The 15,383-nt window shown below is 32.2% G+C and overlaps 4 protein-coding genes across 4 annotated transcripts in view; 1 reads left to right on the plus strand and 3 right to left on the minus strand.

Moving 5' to 3' along the window:
- LOC126724277 (putative disease resistance protein RGA4) overlaps positions 1 to 15,383 on the minus strand; it is a 103,520-nt gene that overhangs the window by 12,508 nt on the left and 75,629 nt on the right. The window lies entirely within an intron of this gene.
- On the minus strand, positions 5,902 to 6,468 carry LOC126722730 (pectinesterase inhibitor-like). Its single transcript, XM_050425880.1, has one exon. It carries the CDS (start codon positions 6,466 to 6,468, stop codon positions 5,902 to 5,904), a length of 567 nt encoding a protein of 188 aa, XP_050281837.1.
- On the minus strand, positions 9,274 to 9,819 carry LOC126722732 (pectinesterase inhibitor-like). The gene has a single exon (XM_050425881.1). It carries the CDS (start codon positions 9,817 to 9,819, stop codon positions 9,274 to 9,276), a length of 546 nt encoding a protein of 181 aa, XP_050281838.1.
- LOC126724299 (uncharacterized) lies at positions 12,702 to 14,773 on the plus strand. Its single transcript, XM_050428905.1, has 2 exons — positions 12,702 to 12,949; positions 14,199 to 14,773. Exons 1-2 carry the CDS (start codon positions 12,736 to 12,738, stop codon positions 14,426 to 14,428), a joined length of 444 nt encoding a protein of 147 aa, XP_050284862.1. The 5' UTR covers positions 12,702 to 12,735; the 3' UTR covers positions 14,429 to 14,773.

A 15,383-nucleotide genomic window follows, 5' to 3' on the forward strand; every position in this document is an offset into this window, starting at 1 on the left:
CAGAATTATTGCAAATTTGTCCCCAAGATACAACAAAGATGTTGGGTTCCATAGATAGCAATTCTGGAGAATGACCCCATGATTTCTTGTGTTTCTTGTGTTATTTTTTAAGTGAACATAAGCCCCTATTTATACCCATAGGGTTATGTTTCATGAAAAGGTACGTATAGAGAGTTAGTTATTTTTCAAGTGAACATAAGCCTCTATTCATGAAAAGGCACGTATGGAGAGTTAGTTATTTTTTTCATAAAACGGTTAACAATGATTGAAACCTCTTCAACCTTTCTGAACAGTCACTAGAAAATTCTACAGAAAATTTCAGAAAATTCGGATTTTCAAATTTTCACTTAGAAAATTCCAGAACTTGAATTTTCACTTTATGAAACCATATTCTCCAAACTCAAACATTATTATTACAACCTATCCTTGTATATACCTATATATACAACAATCCCCCACTAGGTTGTAATAATATATGTCTCACTTGATTGATATCCTATCATGCATAAGAGAAGGTGTCTTTCAACTTAAACCTCCCTTTAGTGTAATTGCTCAAGAAATCAACAGAGTTAACAGTAGTTTGGTGCTTAAACCAAAACTCTTATGTGTTGAAATTAAAAATAACACACATATGAGAGCATCCACAACACATTTAGAAATCCAAGTTGTTATCACTATTATGTTCTTGAGCTCTACTTGATTTGATGAACATGTACAAGAGAAAACCCTTTTACTCTTGCTAGAAGCGGCACCACTCCTATGTTCACAAAGGTGAAGTTTCTTCTTATGTCTCTGTTACACAGACATTTATGATTTATGAACTTCATTAAGAGTTTAAAACTCATTCTCAATTTCATCATAACAGTCTACACTAATCCATCTTGAATGAGACACAAAATTAGTGATCTTACTAACCATGTATCAATAGCTTGTTGTTACCCTTTAAACCTCTTTAGATTAAATCAATTCGAGGTTGGGTTCCCACTATTGGTGATTCTCTTAAAAGAAGGGTTTTAGTCCCATTCCAATGGATGTTACCCTTACCAAGTCTCGAGACACACTTCGGTAAATGACCTATTTTATATATAGAATTACATAGGTAAAAGACTAGTCCAACCACATTTGACTTGCCTTACGTATTCTTATCTTAGACTTTTAAGTCTAAGTTCACTTTGTATACAACTCATGTATACCATACGCATTGTGGTTTTACAACTACAATACAAGGAATGGCTTACTATGGTCATAGCCACGACACTTTATCAAAACCTTAGCCAATTTGTTTCCTTGTCCGTTACCATTGTAATCAATGCTCTCAATTTAATTCTATAGTAGAGTAAGAAATACACCTTATTTCTTTAATGCTTACACATAGCACCCCCACATGTAGTGATTATCTAACTAGACATAGATATTATTACTCACATCAATAATAGAATTAAACTTGAATATTCTATATAATAGATATTCATCACAATTAAGTACTTTCTAGTGATCAATCTCAAGTTTTAGAAACTTTGAAAGTCTACATATTGTGAAGGCAATGTCTAGTTTAGTTCCATACATGATATGTAATATGTACTAAATATATTAGCAAACTCGAGGTATGCATCCGCCCTTCCAGTAATCTCTTTATTTAATATTGGAATCAAAGTGTCTTTGCCTCTTTAAAGATATTAAAATCTAAGAAGTAAGTTCTCAACACTAATCTCAACACAATGAGATTACACAATTCCTAAAAGAATGAGAAATTACTAATCTCTACACAATAAGATTACTCAAATCTCAACAAAATGAGATAACATAAATCTCAAAATGAGATTAATATAGAGCACATCTCCACTATATTTCTTTACTTGATTCTCATTCATAAAAGACTTTCATTTAATTAAGTAAGAAAATGAAAACCCACAGGTCTTTCAAGCAAACTTCCTTACCAAAATCACTTTTTAAGAAAGTCACTTCACATCTATATGACACATACTCAAATTATATGTGGAGACACAATCCAATATTTCATTATTGATCATTGAATGTTCAATTAATGAACTCACTTGTACTCTCTTTATTTCACAAAGAGGTACTTTCAAAATAGGATCACAATATGTGATTGTTTAAACTCGAGACATCTACCACACATGGCAGAATTTAATCACAATGAATTTAACATTCCTCGATGTTAATTCTCAATACCTTTATCAAGTACATCTTTGATGCACATTAGCATTCTTATAAGTCCATGACTCGTTTAAGGGTTATACCCCCACACTTTCTTAGAAATCATAATTCCACAATCTGAGTTTCTAAACCCCACAATTAGGGTTCTCAACCATTCCAAAATTCACATATATACACACACTATAATTACATATATCAAAATGTAATAATAGAATATAGTGAATTTCTTTAAAATTATATGAATGGTTTTAAAGATATCAAACTAATAACACAAATAGTTACTAGTGTATAGATATCAAAATTCTATCTTTTTCCCTTTGTTTCAAACATTTTACTATTAACCTTAGATCAAAAGATTTTATATCTTATTCTAATACCCACTCACAACCAATTGGTTTTAAAGCTAGATGTAGATCCAATAAGATCCAATTATTATTAAATAATATTGAGTCTATCTCATCACTAATAGCTTTTATAATAAAAAGCTACATCTTTTTAGAAGCATAAAGCTTTTAAAACTTTAGGATCACTTCCCTCAAAGAATACCATGGGTATTTAATTAGGACTACACTTTGATTACCTTTAATAAGGTAAACAAGAACTTCACATGAAATAAAATTTGGATTAAAATCATTTTTATTTCTCAAACTTTGACTCCACGTTTGTTCACTTGGTGAACCACATTTAAATCTTTAATATCACTTAATGTGATATTTAAGATTGGAGTCATTTACTAGTGTTTAAGTAGATATCGGGGTATCCTTGAAATCATCTTTGAATTTAAACACAATAAATTCAATATCCTTTGATTTCACTCTTATATTAGACATTAAGTCTAATAAACTACATATCCTCGAATTTACTCAAAACCTACATATACACATTATATAGCTCTTTGACTAATTAGTCCTCTTTGGTCTATTATTTACAAAAGGTTAAACACCCCCACAGTTTAAAATGATAAGCATTTGGTCACTTTCTCATTTCATAATACATATGAAATACTTTTGAGATAAAACTCTATTATGCACATAGTATACACTAAGCAAAGCTTCTTCCCATTGATCAAATAGGAACTTAGTTGATTGCACTCAAGTTTATGGCATTCACCATATCAAATAGAGTTCTCTCTTTTGACCAAACAATTTTATTATGGTGTATAAGGGATTGCACTTTGGTATATTATGACATGTTTCTCACAAAGAATAATATACATTTAGAAATATTCATCATTTCTAGTTAATACACCATTCAATTCAAATCATCATGCTTATATAAATTATATCATGCTTTGACATAAATTTCAAGAATTTGAAATTTAAAAGTCTCAATCTAGCATGTCACAAATAAAGAATCAACAATATAAGCAAAACATATTGATAAATAATACTCAGATAGTAGCATATCCATTGCCTACTAATTTCCCATTCTTGGACAAGACCATTTTTAAATAACAAATTGGCTTTTCTTGATATTAAGTACATGAAAACATAGCATTGGTCAAGAGAACTTCTTGCCAAAACTCAATTTCACTTCAACAATGCACTTTCCTTGAACTTTTGCCTTACTGGGGATGTCCACAAGCACCTCTAGTTCGATGGAAGACTCCTCATAAGTCTTGAATTGTGCCTTGTAGTTGCACACATGCAGCATTGCACCTGAATCAAAACACTAATTGGAAGGATTTGTAATTATAGCCATATGAAATATAGTGATCTTTATTACATATATTACTCACCATAGCAATAATTTCTTTAATGAAAATTGCTTCATTGGCATTTCCATCTTCATCCTTCTTATTCTTTAAGAGCTTACATTCTCAAATGTAATGGTCTTTCTTTCTACAAAGGAAACATGACATTTTAATTGTCATTGTTGGGATCCTTAGAGTTGTTCTTCTAAAACGATTCACACTCTTATTCGCATTCAAGTGTTTATTGTTCTTACTAGAACTTCCAATTTTAACATTTTTCACATTCACTTTTGAATCGGTTTTAGATACACCTTTAACCGGACTTTCGTCTTCAATTCAGTGATGTGGTTTGAATTGATCTAAAGTGAGATCTTCTGACATGTTTCTTAATGTCTTCACATAGTTTAGAAAATCCTTTAGGAAAATATTCATATACTCTATCACTTTAAGAGTTTAAATTCTCATCCTTTAGATTTTCTACTTCACTTTATAACATTTAAACATGTTAAACTTTCATTCTTATATCTCAATTCAAATAAATTTGCAACACATGCAAATATTCTAACAAAGAAACTCATCAATCAATTTGAAATTCAAATTGCCCTTGAACAAGAAATTTGTACCTTCAATGTTCAAACCATGAAGATAGCTTTTAATGCATTCACAATGTGAAAGAATTATCACTTTGTCTTGCCAACAAAGAAACTCGTTTCTTTAAGCCTTATTCCATTGAATCTTCTTTATGATCGATTCATCATTTAAAGAACACTTCAAATCCAAGCCAATTGCTCTTTCTACTGTGTAAAATTGGTTCCATCAAAGCTATCCAATTTCACCAAACCATGATTCAACATCTTCAAAGTTGTACCATCATTTACTCCTTGTCTTGTAGTCAAATATTGTCTAAGATTATTGGGGATATTATACAAAGTAATAATGGAAGAATAAGGTTAACACAAAAGACAAACAAAAAATATTTAACTTGGAGGCACTATATTGTTTTCCTTAGACAATATTTGCTCTCCACACTTTTGTTGCTAAAGGGTTATCGCAAATTTGTCTCCAGGATACAACCAAGATGTTGGGCTTTACAGATAGTAATTTTGGATAATGACCACAGGATTTCTTGTGTTTCTTGTGTTATTTTTCAAGTGAACATTAGTCTCTATTTATACCCATAGAGTTATGTTTCATGAAAAAGCACGTATGGAGAGTTAGTTATTTTTTCATAAAACGGTTAACAAAGATTGAAACGTCTTCAACCTTTCTGAACAGTCACTAGAAAATTCTGCAGAAAATTCTAGAAAATTCAGATTTTTGAATTTTCACTTAGAAAATTCTAGAACTTGAATTTTCACTTTATGAAACCATATTTTCCAAACTCAAACATCATTATTACAACCTATCCTTGTATATACCTATATAAAAAACAGTACTTTCCTTTCTCACTTTCACCTATCTCACACTAACCAATTCAAATCTCTAGCAAATATTCCTATAATACCAGCAAATGTTGAAGGAAATCAAAGGGGTAATTATAGAGTGCTTATATCACAGCAGATTCTCAAATTTTGTGTTGGGTTTTGTCAACTCTTTTGCTGAAAGTATTCCATTGCTCTTCTATATAACCAAAAGGCCATTCCTCTTCCAAACCCGTGAGAAGCAGGAAAAAAAAAAAATTGGAGTTCATTTAATTTACTATTTCCTCTATCTTTCTTCAATCTTAGTATTGGGCATCCAATGACAAGTTCGAAGTTCTGTTTGTAAGTGCACATTAACAGAACTGCTGTTGTATCCTGGAGAGCGACCGCCTGAGCCATTTGCACCGATGGAGTCATTCTAGTGGGGTGAAATCACTTCTTTAGGACAACGGATTAAGTTTTGTGCCTCGGCTTAAATCGATAAGTTTATATCTCTCTACACTCTCATCTTATATCTCTAATCTGCTTTGTATTTGTAAATTAATTTGGGCAATTTTCAAACATTATTTCCAACATATGCATCTATCAAAAACAAAATCTAAAAGAAAACTAGTTGTTCCCTGCAGCTAGCCTTTTCGCTATAGTCGACATTGCATTACAAAGCAGATGCGATTTGTCATTTTGTTGTGGAAGAAAGGGCGAGGCCGGAGTTGTTACATCTTTGCAGGTATTAATATCAATCAGGCAATCAGATGATGCAGCTTCGAGGGCAAGGAAGTCCTTGATGCGCCACCTCTCATTTGCATAGTTTATTTTACTAACGGCATTGACATAAGAATCTAGGCACTGTAAGTACTTGTCATGGAGATTAGGGTCCGTGGTCTGACCAAGTTGTGACTTAATCTTCGTTTTAGTTTCAGTGGCAGTGGCATTGGCCAAGTTGATTGAGATTTGAGCAAGGCCATAGAGGTCAGTGGAGGCTGTGCGGGGGTCGGATTGTAAAGCTTTCAAACAAGAATTACGGTCTTCTGTCTGGGCACATATTTGAGAGAGCACATCATTGCCTATCTTCACACTAAACCTTGATTGTGTGGGGCTAATGCATAGGAATATGGCTAGTAGACGAGAAATCAACAACAAGGAGGAGGAACAAAAGGAAGGAACTATTTGTTTCATGTTTAAAGGTGTTCTTCTACCAACGAATTGGGGTTTGATTCCTTGGGAGGGTATGGAATAAGATGTATTGAGAGACTTATCTATATTTATATATTACTAAAAGCTAAAGTGTAGTATTTAATGTTGCTACGCTCAGGTTGAGCCACATCAGCAGTCATGTCATTACTATTTTTTTCGTGAATTTGTCCTACTTTTAAAAATAGTTTTCCTAAATTTAGAAATACTAATAAAAAGTAAATAATTCCCAACCTTATCTCTTACACGGTTACAATTTTAGATAGTAACCCTTTGTGTTCCACAATTACAATTTTAAATGACAATCCTTTGTATTCCACGGTTACAATCTCAAATGGCAACCCTTCAGCTTTCAAACGCCCGACCTTAGCTTTCTAACCCATTCATCTCTTTCTCTCTTCACTCTATATTAATACAATTTAAAAATAGTTTTCCTAATACAATTGTATTAGCAAAATTGATCAATTTTACTAATACAATTTTATTATCTCCCTCATTTTTCGGGGTATAATACCTAAATGCTATTGGCCATTTATTTCAATTATTATAATTTCAACCATTCGTGCATATATATGAAAACAAATTAAATTGATTATTCCAATAAATCTTTTTTTTCCTTTATGTCAATTATCCCAATATATGTGGGTATCGGAGTCCTAAATTCTTCTCCTCCTCCTCTAATGCCAAAAATACCAACTTGTAATTAACTACAAAATCCCAAATTCATAAAAGTGATGCAACTCCTAATATGTCTTCTATATTTTCAAGATTATTTAAAAAATAAAAAATTAAAAAAAAGTAAAAAAAAAAAAAAAAAAAACACAAAACAAAAGAGTCATGGGTTGCCAAACCAAATTAAATTTTCAACGAAGATTAATCCTTATGTGTAATGGAGTCGAATCTTCAGGGGTTAGCCCTTTAATTTGACCTCATTTACTATATATAGTTGATATGCATTTGGAAAATTGACTAGCTTCTGAAATTTAGGGTACGTTTGATACGCTGTAATAGCTCCTGTAATAGAATAGTTATTCATATGTAATATCAATTCGGTCATTTGGTTGCATCTTTATTACATGGATTAGTTATTACATTGGAATAACTATTCTTTAAATTGAAGAATAGCTATTCCTCTCTAAAATGGATGTAATAGCTATTCCTTAGTGTATATAATAGGTTTTAAAATTAATATATTTCCAAAAATATAAAGTTTCTTTATACATCATCTTTTACAAGTTTTCCATATGTAACAACCAAACTTATGAATAGTAATAATTATTCAATTACAATGTCTTTTATTCCCAGTAATAAAGATTACTATTCCTAATGTAATCTACAATCAGTGTAACAAACATATCCTTAGCGAAATCCACAAGGTCATGACGTGTTTTCCAATCCTTAAGGGTCAAGATTTGCATAAAATTGATCGAAACTTCCTTTTGTTTTTCTTTGGGTGTCCTCTCCTCATGGAAAAATAAAAAGGGATAATGATAGGAAGAAAGGGTGAAACTTCATGATGCAAAATATAGAAGACTATAAGATAAGTGATCTTATTAAAAATAAAAAGTGACCTAACTCTATAGAAGGGGTGTTCACCAAACCACACCAAAATCGCTCGCAAAATGGCATAACTGCATTGCACTGCAGGTAATAATGCATTGCTTTGCAGTTTTATAATAAGAAAATTGCACAAACCACATTGCATCGCACGCTCTCTATATATTAATATATTTATTTTTTTAATATTAAAAATATTATTAATAGTTTAATAACCCTAGTTTTCAAAAAAAAAAAAAAATTTAATAACCCTAGCAAGTGTTGATTAGGAAAGCCAGTCCAAAATAAAGAAAAACTAACTCAATAGTTTAAAACTTGACCCAAAACAAAGGGAAAATTTAGTTTTGGGTTGGGCAGGAAAAGTCCAAATTTGAAAAATATATTGATTTCAAATCGTTCAAACCACATCTTATACATCGCACCACACATGTGACTGCTAAAATGAGGTACGGTGCGGTTATTGGTTTGGCTAAATTCTAAAGCATATGTGACCACAAAAATAAGGTGTGATGTAGTTATAGTTTTGGCTAAACTGCACCGCAAAGTGAGGTATTAAAAATAGCCCAAAATCGCATTGCAACGCACCACGAACACTCCTCATGTTATGATGTTTTCCAATTAAATTCAATCATGTTATTGCATTATTATTATTAATTTTTTTTGAAAAGAATGTGATTGCATTGATTAATTGAATTGTATAACTGATTTTAGTGATTCTTTGAAAAAATAATAATGTTTTTGTTGAAATGGTCAATTTCACTGTACTAAAATTTGTCCATAGAATAAATGGTGTCTAATTAAAAATTGAATCCATCATCATTTTTTTTTTTTTTTGGCTTTTATATAAGTGAATTAACTCCAGTCTTATTACTAGAAGAAAAAAAAAAAATTCCTTCTTTTTAGAAAGTCAGAACAATTACGCATTTCCACATACAACTTCCAAGAAGTCTCTGAAGATAGAATCTCAGAAAAGATGTAGGCAAAAATAAATAAAAATGGAGAAGTATATTTCATTATGAAAATTTTATTCCTATATGTAACAATATAAATCATAACTACATATTATTTAGAAATTATAATATAATAACATAAACCGTAAACGGATTCCATTGATTTGAACTCGAGAGGATTTATTAGGAGGGAGAAAAAAAGTATAGCATAAAGTAAAAGCTGTAAAATTCTCAAAATGAGGCCTAAAATTTTTATTCATCAAAAGGTGTACAAGAATTAACATTAATTTTTTTCCAATAGACGATTAGCGATAACCAATGTCATGAGACAAACTTCATTAGATTTCTTATTCTGTTGTGGGAGAGAGGAAGCTGCACCAGTGATTGCATCTTCACAGTCAGAGACATCATCCATGCAAGCTGATGCTGCAGAGCTTACTCCACCATAGTCACCAGCCTTCAACCTTTCATTTGCATAGTCAACATTACCAGTGGCATCATCATAGGAGTCATTGCATTGTGAGTACTGCGCTTTGAGTTTGGGGTCAGTTGTCTGAGCAAGTTGTGACTTAACAAATGTGTGAGTTTCACTGACAGTGGTTTTGGCCAACTTGATTGATATTCCGGCAAGGCCAAGGAGGTCAGTCGTGGCGGTTTGGGGATCGGATTTTAAGGTTTGTAAGCAGAAAGAAGGGTCATCAGTCTTGGAGCATATATCATTGAGCACATCTTGCCCTATTGATTGTGTAGGGCTACTGCATAGGATTATTGCTAGTAAAAGAGAAATGAACAAGGATGAGGAACAAAAGGAAGGAACTATTTGTTCCATCTTGGTATACTACTACTTCCAATTTGTTGGTTTGGTTTTTCTTTTGGAGTGTAGGGTTTAGGATGCAAATACAATGTGACTTATATAATGTGGCTTCCTTGACTTATTTGCTTATACATTGCTTAAAATTTCTCTCTTTATTTTGAGAGATGAGCATTGCTTAACTTGGCAAGTGCCAACGAATATTGTATCGGAATCTCATAAGATTATATTATTTTAGTACCCTTATATAGCTTCATTTTCCATATTTTTATTTTAGGGGAAAAAACATTTTTTTTCCCTTTTATGTTTGGAGTAATTCACACTTCTCCCATGTATCTTTGAAATCAACTAATTTCCTCCTCTATATTTGGAAAATGGGCAAATACCCTCAATTTGTTATTTTCTTAGTTAAATCTAACGAAAGTTTTTAAAGAAATTCTTAGTTGTACACTACAAAAAAGAGAAAAAGTTGAAAATTTGCTTTGTTATTTTTGTATATTGCATTTGTAATTATTGTAATTTCATTGGATTTAACTGAAAAAGTAAAGGATTTAAAGGTGTTTTCTTATTTCTCAAACATAGAAGGAGAAATTAATTAGTATCAAAGATAAGGGGGGAAATTGTGAATTACCCCAAACAGAGAGAAAAATTCTTTTTCGAGTTCATTTTATGAGTCAGATATTTAATTGAAAAAAAGGCTTTGATTAGGGGAATCTTAACTTGGTCGTGATGCGATAAGCAGTGTCAATATAGGACTATAGTAGTAATATACCCCTGGTGGTGGATATATTGGTCTGGAGAGTGATCTCATAGAGGTTCTAAGTTTAATCTACCATGCACATTATTGGTGCATGAAATTTTTAAGATGTCTTTATGGGTTAGAAGTGGAATAATTTGGTCAAAGGTTAAGTAGTAAGACACCACTTTCTCAAAACGTCGGTCCATTCGGTCTGTATTGGTCAACTCCTTTCATACTGTTACACATGGACATACGTGAATATTATTCATAACAATTTCACAAAAAAATCCTAGATGAAAAATTGTTATTGGTTATAAATTTATAATCTAGGACTATTACTAACAAAATTACATAAAATTGTTGTAATAGTAAAGGACAAAAGGTCTCAAGAGGGTTAACTTTAAGATCCTGCTCAAGCAGCATGATTTCTTTTCTAAATTCGATTTATCACTTCCATACTTTCCTTGTGTATATTCTACCATTCCTAATTCAAAATTTAAATTTCACCAAAAGAAGTCTAAGCAAAATTGTATTTACTTTCAGTGTAACTAGATAATATTTAAAAGTTGAAGCGTAGCATTTATTATTGCTACAATTCTATTAAGCCATATCAGTGTAGCATTTTTGTCCACTTCGGTCCATTTGGTCCACTTTCGTCTAATTTGGTTTAGTTCGGTCTACTTCGGTCCAATTGGGTCCGCTTCAGTCCAATTTGGTCCAATTCAATCCATTTGGTCCACTTCTATCCACTTAGGTCCAGTTCAGTCCAATTAGTCCATTTGCTCACATCGGTCCAATTCAATCCAATTGGTCCACTTCGTCCATTCGGTCTAATTGGTCTATTTAGGTCGAGTTCGGTCCAATTCAGTCCATGTGGTCACTTCGGTCCAATTCAGTCCAATTGCTCCACTTCTGCCCATTTGGTCTATTTCGGTCTCCTTAAGTCCTATTCAATCCAATTAGTCCACTTCGGTCTACTTTGTTATTTGGTCCAATTCAGTCCAATTGGTCGATCACTTCGGTCCCACTCAGTCAAACTGATCCATTTCGGTCCGATTTAGTATACTTCTGTCCATTTGGTCCAACTCAGTTCAGTTCTGTCCAATTCGTTCAGTTGGTCCATTTCGGTTCAAATCGATCCACTTTGGAAATTCGGTCTATTTGGTCCAGTTCGGTTCGTTCGGTCTATTTCCATTCATATTAGTCTAGTTCGGTCCATTCGGTCCTTAAACCCATTGTGTTTTTCATATTGATCTAAAGCTTTTGTAATATTATTTTTTTTAGGAGAGAAGGGATTTTTTGCAATTATCATCATACTTATTAGACTTTCGAAGTCTTACCCAACGAGAATTAATTTAAAGGTAAAGGGTTTTTTTTTTTTTTCTCCGGAGGGGAAAAAGTAAAGGTTAATTTGTTTTGCTAACTATTGAAGTTTTATTTTCTTTTGTGGATTATCACCCAAAAAAAAAAAAACTGCCGTTGCTTTTATTTTATTTTATTTTTTTAAGAAGAACCGTTGCTTTAATCTAAACTAATAAAATTTTGTATCAAATTATAAAATCAAAAAATATACAATAACAAAATTATTATAAGAGAAGGAAAATTAGTGATAACGGTGAAGAGAAAAAAAAATTGATAAAGAAAGAAGAAGAAGCCTTGTGGCTTGTGCTTAAAAACAAATTGCCACATCTCATAGAAATTTTTTGTTTTTTGTTTTTTGTATTGATTTTATGATAGAAGAAAAATGTAGAGGAAAAAAAAGTATAGAAATTGATAGTAATAAATAGTTTTTGTGTTAATTTCAAAAAACTAGTTGAAAAAAAGTTGATAAAGGAAAAAAATTATTATTTTTATCTATAAAAATTCTTCAATTTGACTCAATCATTTGACACATACACGTCTTCTAAGTCCAACTTTTAGAATATACTAAATAATACAATATATGATATGAAATGATGCAAATATGGATGAGAAAGTATAATGGACCAAAGCATGTGTAGTATTTCTAAAGCTCTATCCATAAACACGAAGCCTGGGAAAAAAAATAGGCCCCCAAAATTCTAACCCCAGTTTATAACAAGGCCCAAAATTCATGGGCTTTTTTAGTTACCCCAAAACTTTTAATATATTTCCCACAACCCCACCTCATCCTTGTAGCCCATTCCACTTTCCTTTCTCAAAATTAGTACGCTGACATGGCTTTTGCTAACAATCTTTCTCAAAGCCTCCTCAGCCATTACAAGCCATTAATAATAAGTGGGAAAAAGATCAGGTCTTGCTTGAACATCAACCAGACTGAACCAAGTACAAAACAAGTACAGACAAAGAAAAGATGCTTAAGGTGCAACACCCTTTACTTGGACAAAGATAATTCCCCAACTGCTTGCTCCTTCCATGGCCACACCACTGGTATGTATCAGATGTGCTATTATCTTTATCTATATCACATGCTCAATTAAACAATAGCTTCTTTTTTTGTTTTGTTTTTATTTATTTATGTTTTGTTTATGTATGATAGTGAATTAACTTTGATAAAATGCATATCTTCATAGTTGATGACACTGTTTTTCAAGGTTTCCTTTTTATAGACAGAGTATAAGCTTTAAATTGAGCTAATCAAACTTGAAATTACCCTCTGTGAAAGAAAAGAAAATGTTACACCCAATTGGAATTTGGTTAGGAAAATGTAGAAGTGTTGATGATTGTTGATCTATGCAGTTTAGTGAAAAGTAAAGAGAAAAAGGGAAAGAAATCAACATAAAGAATATAAATAGTGTTAGAAATATGGTTAAATGATTAAATTTACTGTTTTCAAGTAGCATAGGTTTTTGGGACAATTGGCAATTTATCGAGATATCAGAGAAGGGGATACCAAGTTTGAACCACGTCTCTGCTAATCTCATGTGCTGCCAATCTCATGTGTTGGACCTCACTTATTAAGGGGAAGTTTGGGATAACACGGGAGAAGTGTTGGAATTATGGTTAGATGATTAAATTCACGGTTTCCTAATGGCTTAAACATTTGGGACTATTGGTAATTTATCACATGGTTCTGCTGTGTGCCTACATCCACAAGAGTTATATATACACACACATATAACCCTAATCTGCTCTGGTCCACTATGCTGCACTCACCCTCCACTCATTCCACCCATGAGACCTGAATACCAAGACCAATGTTTCTTTCTAAATCTAAATATGTGCCTCTATCTCTAACAAAAAGGCTTCAAGATAGATGTTGCAGAGGGACGGAAAACGTTATCTGGTTCATATGAGAATGGAATTCAGAAAGCAAAGAAAAATACCTAAGAGAAATTGTAACTACAAATAAAACTTATTTAAAGTTCTCTTGCCAAAATGTCCATAAGGAACACAATTTAAAATCATCAATCTGTCACCATTTGTAAATATACACCTTTTTTTCCTAATGTTTTCATATATCACAGTTCACATAGAAATTTATTATGTGATCACAACTTTTCAAACCTTTTATGCATTTAATTAATTTTTTTTTTTTTTAAGCTGCTGTCATTTGATATTGGGTTTCTATAACATATGTAAAACCATTGTGTTTTTTTATTTATTTTTCTTTATTTTAATTTATATATATATATATATATATATATATATATTTATCTTAAGCTTGTAATGTTTGTAGGAGAGAAGGGATTGTTTGCATTGGCTCCGCCACACCAAGGAATTGATGGAGAGTGGAGTGACCGCTCTGGAGTTATTGTTTACAAATGGAATGAAAAGAATAATAGACCAAACACTGGAAGTGCGAATTGGAAGAAAAGATGGAGCTGTTGTGCTGAGTATGGTGAAAATGCCCCACCTTGTCGACGAGGGTGGCATGTTTCCTATGATGATGGGTTCACTTTGTATTAGCCACATTTGGCTCAAGGTGAAAGATTATTACAAGAAGTGCTGATAATTCTTACTAATACCATGATATGTGTTATGCATCTGATCTAGATTGTAATCAGCCTTTGATGCTTTAGAAAATAGAAGTGGCAACCGTTAAAATTAGTCATATAGTTGATAAGGCTGAAGAGTCTTGAATCCAGAGTGTTTTTTGGTTTTGTTGGGGATACTGGAAAGCAGGTCAGTTTGACTAGAATGTTAGAATCTACTTTCTGTGTTTTGTAATGATGGATCCCATTTGGGATCTCCCAAATATATGAACACAATTTTATTTAATTATGAGCAAGAAAGTATGTATTGACACTAGAAGCTACTTTAAAAAAAAAAAAAAATGTATTGACACTAGAAGCTACTTCAAGTAGATTGTTCATGAGACATGTCTTGGCACTTCATAGTTCATACATTCCTGGCTACTCTGCTTGGTATAATTTGGCCTGTGGATGTGCAAAGGCAGCTAAGCAATTTGTGAGAGCCTCTCATAAGTTTTCCAAATTAGGATGACATATTAGAGTACATATAAAGATTAGACTCTTTTTTCATCTGATGATGGAACTAAACTTCACTTCAATAAACTAGACAAATGTCTTAGTAGAATCATTTGGGTTGATACTCAAAACTTGAAGTTGTACAAATTGTTGTTTTCAATCAGAAATGAAAGCTTGTTCGATAAAACCATTTCATCTCAATATGTCAACAATTCGGGCTTCCTAAGTTATATCATGTTACACTGAAATCAGTGGCATTAAGGTTTCCATTGGCAGTTCAAGCATGGCTAAGAGAAGATGTAGCAGCCACATATGAAGAACTCTCAAGATTTTGGCCAAATGGTGACTGTCAAGCAAGTTGAAAACTGAAAAGCCTTGATATTCATTACTGCATTTGTAAGATTCACTTGCTACCCTGCAGCTACAAAGCAATC

The sequence above is a fragment of the Quercus robur genome, chromosome 4 (genome assembly GCF_932294415.1).
Source record: "Quercus robur chromosome 4, dhQueRobu3.1, whole genome shotgun sequence".
Taxonomy (NCBI): Eukaryota; Viridiplantae; Streptophyta; class Magnoliopsida; order Fagales; family Fagaceae; genus Quercus; species Quercus robur.

Bases quoted from the DNA above. Each gene is read 5' to 3' on its own strand.
- LOC126722730 (XM_050425880.1), bottom strand. From the start codon at position 6,468: ATGAAACAAATAGTTCCTTCCTTTTGTTCCTCCTCCTTGTTGTTGATT.
- LOC126722732 (XM_050425881.1), bottom strand. From the start codon at position 9,819: ATGGAACAAATAGTTCCTTCCTTTTGTTCCTCATCCTTGTTCATTTCT.
- LOC126724299 (XM_050428905.1), top strand. From the start codon at position 12,736: ATGGCTTTTGCTAACAATCTTTCTCAAAGCCTCCTCAGCCATTACAAG. The intron at 12,950-14,198 runs GTATGTATCAGA...TAATGTTTGTAG, and splicing joins CTTCCATGGCCACACCACTG to GAGAGAAGGGATTGTTTGCA.